This window comes from Euprymna scolopes, chromosome 26, assembly GCF_053919585.1.
Source record: "Euprymna scolopes isolate OS-2025 chromosome 26, ASM5391958v1, whole genome shotgun sequence".
Lineage (NCBI taxonomy): Eukaryota > Metazoa > Mollusca > Cephalopoda > Sepiida > Sepiolidae > Euprymna > Euprymna scolopes.
This window is the reverse complement of record NC_136507.1, coordinates 103,129,559-103,149,766: the sequence shown is the minus strand read 5'-3', so window position 1 is coordinate 103,149,766 and position 20,208 is coordinate 103,129,559. Positions and strand designations below refer to the sequence as shown.

General features: G+C 33.4%; 2 protein-coding genes across 5 annotated transcripts in view; one reads left to right on the top strand and one right to left on the bottom strand.

Moving 5' to 3' along the window:
- LOC145248318 (uncharacterized) overlaps nt 1–15,623 on the bottom strand; it is a 167,789-nt gene extending 152,166 nt beyond the window's left edge. Inside the window, exon 1 of the mRNA XM_080110226.1 lies at nt 15,470–15,623. Coding sequence (XP_079966352.1) covers nt 15,470–15,506 — 37 coding nt within the window. The 5' untranslated portion in view covers nt 15,507–15,623. The remainder of the gene's footprint in view (nt 1–15,469) is intronic.
- LOC145248321 (ELAV-like protein 1) overlaps nt 7,218–20,208 on the top strand; it is a 32,047-nt gene continuing 19,056 nt past the window's right edge. For 2 of the 4 annotated variants that reach the window (XM_080110230.1, XM_080110228.1), the window contains exon 1: nt 7,228–7,364. The gene's annotated coding sequence lies outside the window, so the exon portion shown is untranslated. Of the gene's footprint in view, nt 7,365–20,208 lie in introns of all 4 variants that reach the window. The other 2 variants (XM_080110229.1, XM_080110227.1) reach the window with 2 other exon arrangements.

The following is a 20,208-nucleotide window of genomic DNA, read 5'->3' as shown; positions in this document are numbered from 1 at the left end:
GCTAACATTCAACTCTGCCAAGACAAAGCTTTAATAATTACATGAAACCTTACCAACCACCAATAGCTATGGCTAGAGATACTTCACCTGAGAGCACTTCGTTCAAGCTCCTTGGCTTTATATTCACAGGAAACATGAGTTGGAAAAGATACATCGAGATCATTGCTAAGGCTGCTGCAAAAAAAGTGGGCTCTCTCTATTGTGCTAGAAAGTTACTTACGCCTGAAAGTATCCTGTACATCTACAAAGCCACCATTCGCCCATGTATGGAGTACTGCTGTCACATTTGGGCTGGTGCATCTGCTACTAATCTCTCGCTCCTGGACAGGGTTCAAAAGAGAGTCGCCAACCTAATAGATCCCGAACTGTCATCTAAACTTCAGCCCCTGTCCCACCGACGAAATGTTGCATCCCTCTGCCTGTTTTACAAGTATTTTAATGGTGGATGCTCTGACGAACTACAAGCCCTTGTACCCCCTCGACAAAAATACCCCCAACAAACCCGACAAGCAGCGAAGTCCCACCCCTACACAGTTGAGATCCCTAGATATAAGAAAGCCTTTTACTCTAATAGCTTCTTCCCCAGAACTGCAAGACTTTGGAATTCTCTTCCGGTTTCCTGCTTCCCCAACTGTACTGACATGCAGAAGTTCAAGTGTAATGTGAACAGACATCTTGCTGTTAAACTCCCTACATAGTACCCCTGCAACTTAGGTTCCTAATAGTAGTCCCCTACATCAAAGTGGCAATGTGCCTTGTTTGGGGTGAAAATGTAATAAAAAAAAAAATAAAAAGTCTACATTGCACTGTAGAGAACCTACTGTTGATGGTATATAATTATTTTTATATTTAATAGCTTGATTTAAAGTTTAAAATGAAAAAAGTCAAGTATCATGTTCCAATTGTGCTCTAAACAGAAACATTCATTTCAAACGCACCCGTCGTATTAAAGAACCTATTGTTGATTTTATATGTCGGGCCATTCTGCTTATGTGATAAAACTTCTCAAATGCACTTGTAATATTAGGCTGTGTAAAATGTTAACGTTGGTCCAAATCGTCTGTTCCTTCTTTCATTGGATTATTTTGATTATCGACTATCGATACTTATCAAAGACATTCCAATACAAAACCCATCTAAGAACACTGCTTGGCACAGAAAAACTTCTTTGCTGTGACTGGAAAGAAGTGCTTCTTCTGTGGTAATCTATGACATCCATGCATTAAGTGTCCTGCTCGTAATGCAGTTTGTAATAGTTGTGGCAAGAAGGGGCATTTTCAGCTAGTCTGTCGATCAAGCCGTGTCCCTAGGAAAGTAACCTCTGCCTGCAAACCATCAATCATATCCGTAGTAACTGCTGCATCACCCGATTGCCTGTCGAAAGTTATAGTCAAATTTTCTGTGAATGGGATAATCCTAGAAGCCACTGTGGACACTGGTAGCTCAGAAAGCTATATATCATCAAACATTATCCATAAATATGGCTGGCCAAAGCAAACTTCCTGCAGGGAGATATCAATGGTTTTCACAGACTTGTCAAGCAACACTTTAGGTCACTGCTATGTGACATTATCATATGAAGGACCTACATACCCACGTTTTAAACTTTCAGTCCTCTCTTCCCTCTGCTCAGACGTCTTACTTGGACATGACTTTCTCAAAGTACATTCCAAAGTAGAAATACCCTTCGGAAGTCAGAGATCCCTTTACCAGATGCACCGTAATGGCATCCCGTCTTATTTCCTCACTATTATTTAAACATTTAGCACCTACTTGCAAGCCCATTGCTACAAAAACCAGAAGACACTCAGCGATCAATCAACAGTTTATTCAAGCTGAAATTCAAAATCTCCTAAAAGACGATGTTATTGAACCCTCTCGCTCTCCCGGGAGAACACAGGAACTAGTAACCACTAACGACCGACACAAGAAGCGCCTTATCATTGATTACAGTCAGACCATCAATCGGTTCACTTACCTTGATGCTTACCCTTTACCAAGAATTGATGATCTAGTCCACAAAATTGCTTGTTATTCCGTCTTTACTACCCTTGACTTACGGAATGCGTATCATCAGATACCGATACTAGAAGAAGAGAAGAAATTCACAGCCTTCGAAGCCTGTGGGAACGTATACCAATTCTTCCGCATTCCATTTGGTGTAACAAACGGCATATCATGCTTCCAACGGTCTATAGACAACTTAATAAAACAGGAGAAGATCACCGACACTTTCGCGTATGTCGATAATATCACTATATGTGGTCGTACTATGAAAGAACATGATGAAAATCTTAATCATTTCTTATATGTTGCCAGGAAACACAAAATAAATTTCAACGAGAACAAAAGCATTATACGAACAGAGAAAATCACCCTCTTAGGGTATGAAGTGTCATTGGGAGTTGTAAAGCCAGACTCTGAACGCTTCCGGGCTTTAAGACATCTACCTCTACCGCAAGATGTGAAATCGCAGCAGCGGGTCATCGGTATGTTTTCATACTATGCTCAATGGATTCCTCGCTTCTCAGACAAAATTCAAAGTCTAGCACAAAATCGAGTCTTCCCTCTACCAGAATCCTGCTCAACCAGTTTCTCCAACCTCAAAGAAGAACTCGAACACACTTCCCTTACAACAACCGATCACAGCATACCCCTTACTGTAGAAACCGATGCCTCTGACATTACTCTGGCTGCTACTCTCAATCAGAATGGGCATCCAGTTGCTTTCTTTTCTCGATCACTTTCAGTCAGTGAACAACACTACTCTTCTGTTGAAAAAGAAGCACATGCCATCATCGAGGCAGTGCATAAATGACGTCACTACCTTACTAGTCCCGCCTTTAAGCTTATTACAGACCAATGTTCCGTGGCATTCATGTATGACCTGAAATATTCAAGCAAAATAAAAAACGAGAAGGTGGAATGCTGGAGAATAGAACTATTGCCACTCACATTTGACGTAATCTATCGCCCTAGGAAAGAGAATGCAGCCGCGGACACACTTTCTCGAGTAGTTTGCTCCTCGACTAACCCAACGGGCCTTTAAGACCTACACATTTCATTGTGTCATTCAGGTATAACATGAATGTCTCATTTTGTATGCCTGTGTAATCTTCTTTATTCCATCAATGATATTCGACAAACTATTGGGAACTGTGCAGTTTGTGCAGAATTAAAACCGAGATTTTTCCATACCACCAATTTCAAGCTTATCAAAGTGACTCAACCATTCGAACGCTTAAGTGTTGATTTTAAGGGCCCATTGCCATCTAACAATTGAAATAAATATCTATTGACAATCATCGAACCATTGCCTTTCCTTGTCGAGATATGACCTCACAAACAATCATAAATTGTTTCTGTCAACTATTTTCACTGTTTGGCATGCCTTCCCTCATTCACTCTGATAGAGGTCCAGAACTAACAAACTTTCTGCATAAGAAGGGAGTAGCAACAAGCCGCACAACCGCCTATAACCCACAGGGAAATGGCCAGGTGGAATGACTGAACGCAACCCTATGGAAAACAATATCGCTAGCATTGAGGTTGAAAAAGTTGCTAATTTCTCATTGGGAAACAGTTCAACAAGATGCCTTAAACTCCATCTGTTTCTTACTGTGTACTGCTATTAACACTACACCTCACAAGAGGATATTCCAGTTCAACCATAAATCAACATCTAGCATCTCTCTTCCCAGTTGGCTTTTAAATCCAGGTTTGGTCCTAATGAAATGTAATCTACAGTTCTCCTACGAGCAATTTGTCGATGAAGTCGAGTTGCTGGAATACAACCCTCAATATGCCCACGTTAGACTCCCAAATGGAAGAGAGGAAACAGTGTCACTGCGACAATTTGCCCCAAAACCGCAAGATACACTGCCACACACTAATGACGGTACTATCTCACATGAAGCTGAACCTCTACAACCAGATACCTCATTAGAACCTTGCATATCTGCAGAATCCTGGGAAATTTTTTCCACCGATATAGCGCCTGATAAAAACCCATCAGAACTTATTCGTAAGCAACAACGTATCCACCCCTACCACCTGAGAAATAGAGATGCTTAAACTTGAACTTTTGCGTATCATTCCATAATCCAACTCTGAACATTTTCCACCTGGGGTGAATGTCATTAACATCGTTCATTGCATGTTTTTAACAATTCTCTTTCCTTTTTGTTACAGCCTATATACCCGTAATTCTTGATGAATAAAGCCTTGTTCACAGGTTATCATTCGCCTTTCGTGTTGTCCTCACTACACTTTTGCTGTAAATTTATTTAGGATTGACTTTTAAAACTTTTCATCAATTTTATGGGTGGTGACGATGGTCAAGTGGTTAATGACACGGCCTGACAACCTGGATGTTCCAAGTTCAAATCCAGTTGTTCTACAAAAATAACTTTCACTGGGGATGTTGGCAACCTTCACCTGGTCTCTTCTGTAAGTACCTAATGTCTTTCTAGAAAGAATTCTGGCTAGAAAAATACCCGGGGAAACTAATGCCAACAATTGAATCTCCAGATTCATATCATATGATGATTAATTTTGTGTTCGGAGGCTTTAATTTTTGTTCAAAGAATTCATATTTATGGAGGCTTAGGACGAGATAATATTCGTTAATTTCATTATGTTCAACATGTTGTTTTCAATTTTTGTTTTTGATTAAAATAAACAACTGCAAATATTGAATCACTCACCATGGCGTCCATTATTTGTTGAAAATATTTCTGGAGTTGCTTTTATACTAAACTAGTGGGGTGGTGGGTAGGACAGCACAGCATTGCCCAGTCGTAAAAAAAACAAAAAAAAAAACAACGGGACTTAGGTGCCATCAGCCAAAATTTCTTGGGGTTGCTTGCGCCTATTAAAGTTAAATGACATTGCTTAATATCCATAAAATTACTTATTTGTGAAAAATTTAAATGCAATATTCGTTTTCAGTATACCCGAAAACTGATAATGTCGTCTTTTTTAACGGAAAATGTTAAGGTTGGAAACCAGGTAAAAATTTACCCAATTGTGTTTTCGTGTGTGTGTTTTTCGCCTGTACGACATTCATCTATTTTTTTTTTTTTTGTTTACTCGAATACTTGTTAAAATCACTGCTTTCGAATATGCTGGCATTTCCTGGTGACTTTTCCCTTTCTTCCAGAAAAAGAATATAGACATTATTTTTTTTTTTTTTAGACAGAGAAATAAAAATTTTAAACAAAATTTATTATGATTATTATTAAAGCAAAGAAAAATATCACTTCATGACGACGAAAGGCGATCATCCCATGCATTATCTTTACTTGGGAAGTCGGTGACGAAGTATTTCTGGCCTTTTGGACGGGAAATAGGTTCATTGCGTGTCGTCCTAATCGGGTTAGGGAATGCCGATGGTAATGACGAGGGCACCTTTTTTTTGGGGGGGGGGGACCTAGAGACTCCACGATAAATTGACCTTGTGTCTAACTGCCTTTGTGGGCGAGGACTGCAGATAAACAAATTCGTCCTTCGGTTAGGATTAAAGTCTAGTAGCTGTTCTGATTCGATCAGAGGAGAAGTACATTGGCCGGTTTTTAATCACGCAAGACCCCCCCCCTTCTCATAAGCTGAGTTTTTTTGTTCTAATCTGGACTCTCCATTTTTTTTTTTAGGAGGGGGGGGGTGAAATAAAAGAAAAACTATATTTCATTTAACGTTACCCTCGTGGCGAAGCAAATAAATTAGAAATTATTTGTAAAAATAAATAAATAAATATACTAATTAAATATTAAACAAGAAATAGTTCAATGCGAATCGTTTTAGCAAAGTAATTTATGACTATTTCTGTATGACGAAAACTATAAAAGGTGCTACTTTTCTTTTGTTTTAAACCCAGGAATTACCTATTTTTTTAGTGAGCGTATATCGGCGCTAAGACAAACTAAACAAATAAAAGTTAACCCGGCATTAAATTGCATTTACTAAGGAGCTTTCGTCTTCTTGTGTCAATTTAATTAAGAATTTTGAGTAAAACACACACGCAGCTTTCGTATATTTGAAGGGAGTACCTACCCGGTTCATAAATAAGAAAGGAAAGAAAATAGAAATTTATAACCAAATTCGAAATAAATTAGAAAAATATTAAATTGCGGCACATTTTGTATTTTTTTAATGCAAATAAATACAGGTAATTATTAAATTAATAGTGCTAGCTGAATAAAATCGTATTGTTTGATTTTATTTCTGATTAATAAGTTATACAACTCATGACGCCAGAACTTAGCTGGGTATAAGTCTTTTCTTTGGTAACATTCATTTGTTATATATTTGATTTCGAAACGCTGTTGATGATAAAACATACCCGAAGCGAGTATAGAAAATTAAATAAAGTATTCTAAAAAGATTAAAAAAAAAACAAACATTTTCTTTGATTTTAAAGAGATACTTTTGGATTTAATTAGAAGTTTAATAATTTATATGAAAAAAAATTGTCAAAATGAAGACGTAGCACCTGCCCTGTATAAAACCATGCTCCCAGGCATCACCTCCAACTTTAGGTTCCGCGGCGAAAGTTTATTATCTTTCCGAGGGAAGCTGGGGTTTATTGTTTACCGTCTTTTACTTTTATTCCGTAGCCTTCGAAAGTGATTAAAAAATATTTAGATTGCCGATTATAATTTTTTTTTCTTTCTCTCAAGTAAAGTTTTTACAAGTCTATTATGTTCAATTTGTGCCGGTAAACAAAGGAAATTATTCGGCTACATAAGTGACCATAAAATTTTAAATTGCGTTTTACCAAGAGAAAAGTAAAAATCAAATTAATTAATTTTTATTTGAAAGCATTAACATTGATATAATTAGTCAAACGAAAAAGTACCTTACGCACGACAAATTAAATATTTCAAGAATACGTATTTTTTTTCTTTAAAAATTATTGGTTGTATTCAAGCAAGATAGTTTCATTTTAAGTATTAGATACAGAAAATAATGAAATTGAAATTATTATCTTTTTAGTCCCTGACTTTATACCCATTTATAAAGATGGGGGTTCATTAAAGCAGAACACGGAGTTCCAGTATAATTACGCAGAGAATATTAAAGTACTTTCTTTTTATTTCTTGCTTTATAATATATTATTTCTTCACCATCAAATATTGTTATTATTTTTTTATATAAATGTTTTGCGATTTGATGATATTTTAAACGTTTTAGTAATATTTTTGTGAATTTAATGCCGTAATGATAGTTCCGCACTGAATATAATCCGTTCATTTCATTGGCGAGTATCGTTTCTCTCTCATAATTTGCCGCTTAAACATACTCAGCAGACTTGACAAGACGCCATATTTTGCGGCTTCAAAAATTTCTACTTGTTTCTTGTACAGGTCAGTATCGTATCATTGGATTTTTTTTTTCATAAAAAGAAATTAATGTTTAAACAACGTCGGAGGTTCTTCCGATCATGGTTTAATTGCATTAATTCATTTTTTTTTTGTCTTTCCCCCCCTCCCGTTTGCTATAGTCCATTACCACCACTTTGATTCTCCATTATCTTCAAAGACTTGAATTGTGTAGCCAGTCGTTTTTACACATTTATATCTCAATTTTATTTTGCACCGGAATGGAGTCAAGATAAAAAGAAATAATAAAAAAGGACTATCTTTTCTTATGTCTTGTTTATATATAACTGCATTTTTAAATAGCTTGTCGAGGTGTTCTATTTCGATTTCACTATATTACATTATTTCTACTTATTCCCAGAGTTTTACTCAGAAATTCATTTAAAAATTTTTTTTTTTTGAATAGTTTTCTTATATTTACCTGCTTTAAACACGCTTTTTTTTCTTTTTGGCCAAATAAAAAAGAATAATACATTTTTACTTGTACTGGATTTTATCTGTAGAGAACCGGATATTGCTCTTTCTTCCTATTTCCACCTTTCAATGGTTTACTGATTTTTTTTCCCCTCCTGTAAATCCGCGCGGTTTAAATTTTTTTCCTTTTCTATTTTATTCCATAAAAAATTTATACTGAATATAGGTAGGCTATTCCTATATATTGTTTCTTTTTTACCTATATTTTATTCATAACCAGTCTATTCTTGGATGAATGTGGATTCTAATATGCTCTTCGATTATAAATTCAATTTTTTCTTATTTGCTGCAGGCCGGCAGTCACGTGTGACATAAAGGCGCTTCAGTTTTGCTGATTTGTTTTTTCATAAAATTGTTCTATTTACTGTATACTTTCAAAATCTATGCTTAATCAAAAAAAAAAAAAAAAGTATTCAGTAGTTATTAGAATATTTTCATGCCCGAAAACATCTTGAAATGTGGGAGGGGCTTTAACTATTCTGTACTTTCACCTAACAATTTAATAAATTGAATCTGTGCGTGAAAACAAATATGGCGATCAGTGAAAACAATACGGAATATAGATCTGAATGTTCTAAAAATTTACCTTTTTAAAGGTAGCTTGGTTAAGTTTGTCGAAAGTTTTGGTGTTTCAAAAAAAATGGAAGGGAAATTTTAATTTCGTCTCGTTTTTTTTAATCTTTTCTTTCCCAAGTTTGCGTACGCTAACGAAATCAAAAATAAGAATCAAACGTACTTTTTAACAAAAAAAAACGAAAACGTTTTGTAAATATTTGTGCGTACAACAATGCCCAGGAATTACATTGCTTATTATCCGGAAACTACTGGTTTGCGGAGAATTTAAATGCTGTATTCGTTTTCAGCATACCCGAAAACACCTTAAGTCTTCATTTTAAAAGGAAATGTTAAGGTGGAAACCAAGTAAGGCAAACCTTTCAGAAAAAAGGCCAAATTTCCAAAAACAAAGCGCGTGTACGTGAATATATAAACAATTTTCGTTGTGCTTGTGTAGATTGGCGACGCATTTCAGGTGAAAACATTACGTACTTACGTGTCCTGTTGAAATCGGTGTAAATAACAAATTTTATGACATTTAAAGGTTTTCTGGTATTCTGGAAACGAATATCGCATGTAAAATTATCGCCGACAAATAGTTTGTATGTAATAAAGGTTAACCTGTACGGATAGGGTCCCGACGTCCCGCCTCGTTCTGAGTTCGAAAAAGCCGTCTGGCGTAAGCGGTGTCGGAGGCAGAAAATTACCCTAACCCTAAAACCCCTTCAGCATGGATTTGACAAGCATGAGCAAATTCTGGAGTTACAATGAGGCGAAAATTCGCTTACGAGAAAAAAAACATCTTACGAAAAGGACCTATGTGCGTCAATGACGTTATATGTTATAAATAAAAAAAAAAGAAAAACTAGACAAAATACTGTTAGAAATTCGCTCAATATATGTTACCGTGACACAAGTTGACATATATTCGGTTCGGTGGTTTTATAATAGTAATATGTCTAGTTTTTTTTTATTTATAACACCTTTTCCCGAACTTACCGTGTTAAAGAGAGAGTTGGGGGCCATTTTGAATTTTCTATTACATCGGTAAACACTATGCTTTTCGAGCTGAATAAACATGTTACATTGAATAAAAACATAAAATATATCCAGTTTTGTAGAAAAGTAACTTATCTTGCCTTTGATAACATTTGTTATATTTTTTGACAACTTTTTCGAATCTGTACAGTAATACAAACCCATATTCCGTAAAAAAACAATTGTTTTGTGTGCCACGTTTTTTCCCCCGTTAAAAATCTTCGTAAAAAAAAACTTTTTATAGATTAGTGGTGCCTCGATTTTACTAAAATTATCCAAGACTAAAAAAAATAATTTTATCTAATTGAATCCTTAAAGGCTGGCAGTTTAAATCAACAGAAAATGAAAGTGATGCTATTGCTACACACCGGTTTGAAAGAATGCAATTTGATATTGAAATTGACGTAATTGTAAAAGAATTAAAAAATTAAAATGAAACCATATTTTTTATTAAACACAAAGAAATAAACATTGTTCAATGTAAATTTAATAGACTGCACATTCTTTTTGTCCGTCTGACCACAAACGTTCTACGGTTTATATAGTTTCATCATAGAATCAACCAAGTTACCCTCGTGAATAACGCAGTGTTCAGAAACACCATAAAATTGTTCGAAGACTTCGTATGCAACGTATCGGAAATTATTTTGGTGCTCTCGGGAGCATCCACTCCCTAATTAATTAACATTTCCAGATTTCGACAATTTGACTCACGTTCTACAGCACCAAACATTTATTCTGCCTCTATATTTTAGGAAAAAACAAAAACTCTTCTCTTTTGGGATATTGTTCTTGTCTATCTCACTTAGCATCATAGGATGGCTAATTAGATTTTGTTCGCAAACCTATTGAATTGCATTCACTCGACGATGCTTGTTAATGATTGAATGAGATCTATTGAATTCTAATTTTGAAATAAAGTAAAATGTCTTTCAAATAGCCAATCAAATTACTTTTTAAATTCGGTCCATGGCGACTAACAGGATTATTTAATGGTCGCTCCCTTAGTCCCCCTCCCTAGGCAGGTTAACGCATGCGCACGTGACAGTTATTTACGTTATTGATAATTTCGCCCTTTTTACAAACATTTGCGTTGCTTAATTCTTCATGAATAATAAAAAAAAAAAAAGCTATTAGTGCAGTGCACTAATTCATTTGGTGGAGGAGCGATGTGTTGTGGCGGCGGCTGCCACAACACCCCCCTGCCCCTTTTAATTATCAATATAGATTTTTATGGCATTAATGAATTAATGGTAGAATTTACTCCTTAAGTTGCTGGTCAGGTTAATTGGTTTAGATTTAAATTGTCTAACAGTGTTAGACTCTAACACTTTCACTGTTGGTTGGAATACATAATTAGCAGGTACTGGCAAAAAATTACCGAATAAAGATAGAAGGGGGGGGGGCATAGTTTTGAAAGCTGAGTTAGCATAATTTTTTTGTGGCTTTCCGGCTGCTTTTTGATTGTATTTGAAAGATTCAAGACTTAATTTCTCAAAGGAAAAAATACTTGTACACGTGAAAAAAGTTATAATGAAAAATGCTTTCACGGCCACCTAACCAATTCAGCTGAATTTTTAAATTTAAATAAATTTATTGTAAAAATCATTTGAAAGATAAATATTAATTTTCTGGGACTACTTCAAATATAATTATTAAATTTCTAAGATATTGAATTAAATTTAAAAAAACAAAACGCCTTGTTTGTACGAAAAAATAGCTTAATTAGTCCCCAAAATCGAGAGATTCTGCCCTTTGCAAAATCGCAAACGAAGTTTTGTAAGCATCAATTATACGGAAGGCCCAAATCTGAGACAATCAAAAGGCCGTCTTGAAATGACGTCACATGATTAAAAGGAAGTAGGTGCTTGTTTTTTTTTTTTTTTTTTCCCCCAGACGTGCATCCGTATATTCCCATCGTAAACGTTTTGTATCATTTTTACCATTTTCTAATTATTTTTCTGTTTCTGTTTTTAAATGAATTTTTTTTTTATTTTTCAAGATTATGTAAAAATTGTTACGCCGAAAGTTTCACATTCATGCAAGCAAGGAAAATATCAGCATCTTACATATAAAAATTATGCGAAACCTGTAATTAAAAAAAAAAATTTGCAATTTTTTTTGTGAAAATATTGAATAAACAATGCTTAATTCAGTGATAATATCGGTTGTTTAAGAAATTAGGTATTTTTTTTTAGTTTACCGATCCCTCGGCATTCACCTTTTAATTTGTCGACTTTTAAAGGTTTTCCGGTACGTTGAGAACGAATATCGCATTCATTTTTTGCGCAGTTATCCGTATTTGAAGACATTCAGTATCGAACGTAATCACTATTTTTGCTGGCGGCCATCTTGTTTCCCATTTAGTTAAAAACTCCAAAAAGAGCCAAACGGGGCCAAAACATCACCAAAAAACATTTTTCGGCTTCAAGGCCGAAATGCCCCCCACTCACCCTTCCGTTTCCCGATATCGAAACGAAACGGAGAATCTTTTTTTTTTTTTTTTTTTTTTTCACTTACATTTTTTTCATTTTCCTAATTATATTCATTTGTTTTAACTTAGTAAACTGCGCGCATGCCCGTAGTCATTTGGCGTTTCACAAGATGCATGAATACATAGCGGACATTTTAAATGACATTTTTATAAAATAGTTTTCGGTACTAGTGCAGAGAGTGATCTGGACATAAATAATAACGTCATTATTTAAAAGACCATTCTTACCATGGGGAGGGGAGGGTGTTTTGTACCTAAAAGTTTAATTAAACTTGGAAATACAATTTAAAAAAAAGCGCGGATCACTCACTGCACTAACAGTTTTCACCCTATTTAATAGTAAAATATTGCTGTCAGTAAGTTTTCACGAGCGGTTTACAACAGCGTATTATGTTTTTCGTTCTTTGTTGGGGTGGAGGAGGGGGTATTCAATTAGAGAACTTGTGTAGTTTAACAGGTGCTTCTGCAGTTTAATTAACCTTTTTTCCATGAGTAAATGCGCCGACATTTGCCGAGTAGAATACTGTTTAGCATTTCACAGAAATTCTGTTTACATTTTTGCGCCAACGCCGGTGGTGGGGAAGAAGGGATTCCAGTTACATGTGGCATAGCCTCTTTTTTTTTTTTTTTTTTTTTTTGCGTTTTTTCGTTATTGAAAACAAGATGGCCGCCATCAAAAATGATAGGGATTAAGTTGGATACTGAATGTCTTTAAATACGGATAACTGTGTTTGCGTAAAAATAAATGCGATATCGCCCTGCGTACCCGAAAACCTATAAAAGTCGACAAATTAAAGGTGAATGCCGAGGGGTCGGTAAACTAAAAATTTACCAGAAATTAATTTTTCTTAGTTATATCGAATTCATTAATACGGACTTTAGTGCCTTTTTTTTCCTGTAAAAAAATTGAATACTTTTTTTTTAATTACAATTGATGATGCTTTTTCTTCATAAAGAAGCAAAAATAAATTCATGCATTTTTTTTTTTCTTTAACTGAAAACCAGAATTTCAAAGGTATTTTTTGTTTAACCGAAATAATACATTTCCACGAAGATTTAAATGAAAATGTGTTCATGATCATTATTTGATAAATACTGAAAATTTCAATAAAATTGGTTAATTTATGATTTTGGTACTTAAGTGAAGGTAGAGGTCAAAATGTTTATACATTTTGAGCGTCGGCGTTCATTTTGCACGTACCTATTAAAAATGTTAGAATTTATTAAATTTGTAAATTAATGAAATCTTTGTTAGAACAAAAAGTTAACGAAAACAATGAGTTCAGTTCAATTTGCTTGTACATAGTTGGTTTTACAATCTGTTAATATTAAATAAAAAGTTGCATTAAGTTTCCATACAAAAATTTTGAACTGAAAATTCAGGGTTTGGTTTACAATCCAGAGATACAAAAAAGTTGTTTGAAACAAATGTATAACACAAATGTCACTAACATTTATTGGATAGGGTTTTACAACCATTTTATTTTGAAGTCATTATCGAGACTTTAAAGATGTAGAGACGTATCTTTTTCTCAGGTAATGCTGAACACTACTTGTTTTTTGAACCAAATAAACATTTTACATTAAATAAAAACACTAAAAATATATCCAGTTAAGTAGAAAAGTAACTTTTCCTTTGATAACATTTGTTATATATTTGATTTTTTGATGTGGATTGTAAAACAAACCCAACATAGGTTTTACGATAAAGTTGATTGATTTAAAATTTTAATTCTTATAAGTATAATTTGAAATCGGGTTTATAATTCTTTATGACTATTTGATTGTATTTGAAAGATTGAAGTCTAAAGGTAATTTCCAAAAGGAAAAAAAATATTTGTACACGTGGAAAAAAACAAATTTCACGGCGACATTCGGGAGCTGACAAGTTCATCTAAATTTTGAAGTTAAATGAATTCATTGTAAAAATCTCTTGACTAATATTAGTTTTCTGAGTCTATTTCAAAGATAATTAGTAAAAGTACTAAGATATTAAATAAACAAAACGCCTTGTTTGAACAAAAAAAAAAAAAAAAAAAATCTTAATCAGCCTCCCAAGGCGAATGCTTCTGGCTTTGCACAAGCAAAAAGAAACGAAGTCATCTAAGCATAGATTCTATGGAAGTCCAAAATGTCAGAAAGTGAAAAGGCTGTCTGAAAATGACGTCAGTAGTTGGAGAGTGCTGTTTTTTTTTGTCCCTCCTCACCAGCCGTGCATCCGTACATTCCTATTGTGACCGTTTGTATAATTTTTTACAATTTTTATACTTTTGTCTTCCTGCTTTGAAATTTGTTTTTCAAGATTATGTAAAAATACTGTTACGCCAAGTTACGTTCATTCAATAAAAATTATGCGAAATATGTAATCTAAAGTAGAAATAGTTTTTGCAATTATAATTTTATTGTGTGAAAATATTGAATGAACAATGCTTAATGATAATATCGATAGTTTTTTTTTTTTTTTTTTTTTACGAGAAACACCCACAATCTCCATTTTAACGGTTTTCGGAATAAACACCCCCAACTTGGAAAGCCGTTCTTAATATGGGAAGGTTGGGGGTGTTTATACTATGATGGTACTGTCGTAAAAAATACCATAAATTCATTTTTTTTTTTTTTTTTTTTTTTTTTTTTAATACTGAAAACCATAACTTTAAAGGTGTTTTTTGTTTAAATAAAATACATTTCGACTAAGATTCAAATAATGGGTTCATTATATTCTGTGATCATTATTTGATAAATACTGAATATTTCATTAAAATGAGTTAATTTCCCGAGTTTTGGAGAATTTTAAGTAAAATGACGGATCAAAATGTTGATACATTCTGAGCATATCGCCCCGCGGCTATTCATTTTTGCACTTAACTAGTTATAAGAATTAATGATTGATATTTTCTGGAATAAAAGGGAATTTAATAAATAATTTAAATATTACTTGTTTTGGGCTACAAATTACGATATTTAAGATTAACGTTTTTTAATCAAATGAAAAATATTTTTCTTTAAACAAAGATATGCAATTGATTTTTTTTTTATAAATGAGTCACCACTTATAAGGCCTGGAGGCCACTCGAGGATAAGGGTTAATTAGTGTACATTAGCCAATGGTAAAATGTAATCGTTAGTAGTGGAAATTGGATTGCTTAGGGGGTTGGCTCATCAAGAATTTGTTTATGTTGGACTTAAATACGACCATATTGTAGTCAGTTGGAAAGCAGGAATACGGAATGGAGTTCCACAGGAGTGCAGTTCTAGCGGTGTCAGAAACCGATCTTAAGAATGCACGAAAAAAAAATTGAATAATTGGACCTCCTATTTTTACAAGGTTATGAAAAATGTAATTCAAACCCTAATTTTTTTTTTCAATTAAAGGAGCAAAGACCAAATTAAAAAAAAAAAAAGATTTAATAGAAAATTATGTAATATTTGTTTTTTTTAATCGGTTTTCTTTAAAAGATTTGACGAAAATCAACGAAATTTTACTTCAGTTATAAAAAAATAGATATAAATTCGAAAAAAAATCACTTACCTATAAAAATACTATTGTGTTTAGTTCCATTATTCATTGTTCAGAATTTATCCATATTTATATTTTAAATTCCATTTATTTTTTTAAATAAAAGAATGTTTTAAACACCTATTTGAAAAAGGCGGACACGTAAGCATTTTACGTTATCGAAAAGCCGGAAGTAGTTTTTTTTTTTTTTTTTTTTCTTCAAACTATGGATGAACAGAAGGAAGTAAAAACCACACGTTCGCGTTAGTCGTTTAGCCTTGTCCGTGAAGAAATTTTCCCATTTTATAAATTTTTGCCTTTTAAAAAAAAGACCGTCATGGAATTTTTTTTTTCTTAAAGAAATACATATTTTTGATTCATTTATTGAGTGAATTTTTTTCTTTTTTAAATATCTAAAAAAAAAAAAAAAAAAAACATTAAATGAAATAGAAAAAAAAATGTTGTCATCGTCCATTACTTACTGGACAATATAAGCAGAACATAGGCTACCAATTAAAAAAAAAAAAAAATTAACTTGTTTTTTTAAAAAAAGATTTTACACTTTGGACTTTACAGGTAAATTTCCAAAAGCACTTTTTTTTTTTTTTTTTTTTTTTTTTTTAATTTACAATATATTATTTATTGATCTTTTATCTTCAATTTGTGATATATAAAACTTTGGTACATGAATTATTAAAATTTTAATAGACATTTCAAAATGGGGGGGGGCGAGTAAAAAAAAAAACGTTTGTTTAAAATATTATATTCAATTTATTGGAAAGAGCATAAAATTTCACATTGACTCTGAAAATATCGTAAAAATTTAACCAAAAGAAAAATTGATAGATTTTTAAAGTTTAAAAATTTGAAAAGTAACTCGTAAAATTCAATTGATTTCATTACGTAAAAAAAAAATGGCTGGATGAAGGCACGCCGGCACTGGTTTTAAAAAAAAAATATTTCAATTTTTTAAACAACTTTAATAGTTTATTTTGGAAGTATATTCCATAAAGAAAAACAACCCACTTTTAAAAGAAATTACGAGTTTTTTATATTTTATTCGCAGTTTCGTATTAGGGGTGTCAAAAATTCTGATAGTGCAGTTCAAAGAAAACTTTGTTCATGGAATCTACATTTAGGTTTAGGCACAGAAAAAGTGGGAGGAAATTGATAGTGGTTTAAGCTCTACGAGTGTTTTTCATGAAAGTCAGGTCAGAGGGGACAATAGATTGGAGCTTAGACAAGCATTTGCCATGAAAATAAGCAACACAAAAAAAAAAAAGGGCTCGCAACGTCTTTCCTGTAGGAAAGAAGTTGAAGAGAAGAGGCCATCTACCACTAGACTACGAAGTCTATTTTGAACTCTGTCAAGGCAGAATAAGCTGCTTCTATGAGCTCCTGGCCAGATGTGGCAACAATACTCCATCCTTGGACATACTTGTCTCTTCTACAGGTAGAGAATTTGCATCAGCAGTGAGATCTACTGAAGTGGGAGAACAATCCCACCATTTTTCCAGCAGCCTTGTCAAAACATGGCGCCTCCCTAAGAAGAGAGCCATTCATTTTGATTGATGCCAGACGGGTATCAGTGTTGATGATTAAAGATAGGAGCTTGGTTTTAAATACATTAAAATTAACCAGCCACCTCTTTCTCCATTGTACCACATGATCAAGATCAGAGAAGAGAGAATCAGAACTTAGTCATTTAGTAAATGACTAAGGCTTTCAAGGCTACAAATGACTCATTTACAGCCTTGAAAGTGTTGCTATTGATGGTCGTGTCATCAGCATAAATGTCTACAAATGATCTTAGGATGTGATTTGGGAGATAATTGATGTAGATCAGGGAGAGAGTTGGGGCCAGGATGAACACCTTGAAGGACTCCAGCATCAATACTGTGAGCTTCTAATTTCTGCCCATCAACCACCACTACTCTTATGAACCCATCAGAGACAAGTGTTATAATAATTTAAAAGCTATACCATAGCTGGAGATTTTGTGGAGTAGACCTTTATGCTATACACTATCAAAAGCCTTTGATATGTTAAGGCAATTACCCTATAAAGAAAGCCTCTGTCAAGAGATTTGTTAATCCTAGGAGATAACTGTTAGCACATTTGCTGTAGATCTAGCAGAATGGAAACCATATTGCATGTCACTAAGAAGATTAATTTTGCTGAGGTGGTTGACTACTTTATTAAGATTTCAGCAACTTGCTTATTGACGCACAGGACTGATTAGTCTATATTGAGAGGGAGATGACTAATCACCTGAATTTTTGAAGGAGACATACTGATGAGGTTTTCCAGCAATTCTCTTTATAAGTATGGGAGCTAGTTCTGGTTGACACTTTTCAGCACTATAATAGGAATGCTATCAGGGCCAGTTGCTTTACTGAAATCGAGGTTTTTGATTGGCTTGGCAACATCACGCACATTTATGTTGCATAGCATGTTTCAGACACAGGAGGAAATACGGGGGGGGGGGCGGTTAGCGGCCCTGATCGCTATGGTAGAATTAGCTGCAAAGAGTTTCTTTGTCAGATGCTGGCGAAAGTACCTAAGGTCCATTCGTGATGGTTGCAATAGAGCACACACTTCTATTCAGGACCCTGTTATTTGCCAAAATTGGTGGGAACCAAGCGGCTGAGTGTTTGCTGAACATACAACTCGCGTTCTTTATTACTCTTTTATAGTGGTTGCTGACAGTCCTGAAGGTGGCTTTAGTCTCAGTACATTAGACACCGCCAAAAATGGCTGAAAAATCAAGTTGTTTTTTAAAACGAAATTACATTTATTAGAATTTTCCCCAAAAGTTAATTGGAATTTTTTGTTTTGCATAAAAAACGTATATAAATAGTTTTTTAAAAAAAAAGAAGTTTTTGAAAGAATTAATTTGTTTATTTCTTGTCTAAGATTTAGGGTGATTTTCTATGAGAATATGCAAAAATATTATAATTACCTGGATTTCAAATAATTCCACTTATTCATATAGGCAACCAGTTACTTCGCGTCGATTTGATTACAATGTTTACATTTGTACTTGATAAAAAGCAAACTACGGAAGACCAAACAAGCCCCAAAAAATTTATTTTTCATTGACGAAAATTTTCATGTATTAACGCTGAGCCTCAGCGTCGCTGAGGCTGGCCAGTACCAAGATGAGTGACCATTTGTATGAGTTTGGTTTTTAATGTGTATGTGTGTGGGGCCCCATTCAAATATCAAAACAGAAGGTAATATCTCGTTTTAGTCTGCATTTTCGAATTGTTTTTTCGAAAGTTTATACGTGTTTTTTTTTTTTTTTTTGTATAAGTTTTGTTTTTGTAAGCAAATATACTTTTTTCATTTTATTTCCTGCAAGCATAAAATCTTTTTACATTCGTGACGTAATCGATTCCTTTTCAAATCAACGCACCAATTACGTGATGAGCCTATTTTTACTGGATGCTTTTTTAGAAGCATAATAAAATAAAAAATTCCTCTTAAAATCGGCATCTTTGTTGGTGAAACAGTGTAGCATCACATGGTCTTCTCGTTTTAAGGATGACTTTTTCTTTTGCAATGTTTGTAGATATATTTTTACTATTTTCAATGTATTTGTGTAAAAGAGTAAATTACAAAAATGAATTTTGGCTAAATTTGGAGATTAACAGCTAAATTACCACCACAAAAAAGTAAATTCTACTTTCAATTACGTGTGAGCATCATGGTAAACTTGGGAAAAAAAGAACCTTTAGAATTTTGAGTGAGAGATTAATTTCTTTTATAAATCTAACGGAACATCAGTAACCCTATGTCCAAGTGGCAAGTTCGTAGACCCCTCCCCATCCCATCTAATTTATCTCAAAGCAAAATTTTTTAATTTCCCTAAAACGCTAGAATGGAGCCAGAAATGGATTTTCTTATGTTAAAACGATCTCCCACTTTAAATTCTAAACATTTTTTTCATTTAGTTTTTCAGTGTTCATTTTTTGGGTGGAGAGAAGACATTAATTCAATACGTACAATTTAATGATAGAAACTGATAAGGGGAACATGGTTTTGAAAGAAGCTTATAATTTTTTTTGAAGGTTTCGATTACTTTTTGGTTGTGTTTGAAAGATTAAAGCCTAAAAGGAAAAAAATTTAAAATGAAAAATGTTTTCACAGCAGTGTCAGAAACTTAAAAGTGAAATGAATTCATTGTACAAATCCCTTGAAAGAAAAATTAGTTTTCTGAGTTTATTTCAAAGATAAATAGCAAATGAATAAAATTTCAAAAACACCTTGTTTTTACAAAATAATTAATTCGACCCAAAAGCAAGTTTAGTAACAGAAACAGCGTCCCTCAATTTCTACAGAAGCCCAAAATGTCAGAAAGTCAATTTTTTTTTAATTTAAAGAGGAATTAAAACATAACTTAATTTCTCTTTTTTTTTTTTTTAAGATGAAAAAAAAAAAGAATTAGATAATCATCCTATGTTGTAATAAAAATAAGGAAATATGTATCATTAGAATATTTTGTTACATTTTATGACTCTTCTTAAACGTGTTATGATATATTAATAAAAATCCAATAAAATCACTGAATACAACTAACAATTTAAGCATTGAAAAAAAAAAAAATGAACAAAAAAATCATTAAATAATTAATATGGCGAGTGGGATGAAATTTTCATTTTTAAACAATTTTGTTCGTCCGGAGAGGGTAAGTTTCATGTGTGCTCGTACAAAGGCACCGCACCCACCGGCGCGCACCGCACCGCGTATATTGATTTCATGAACACAAA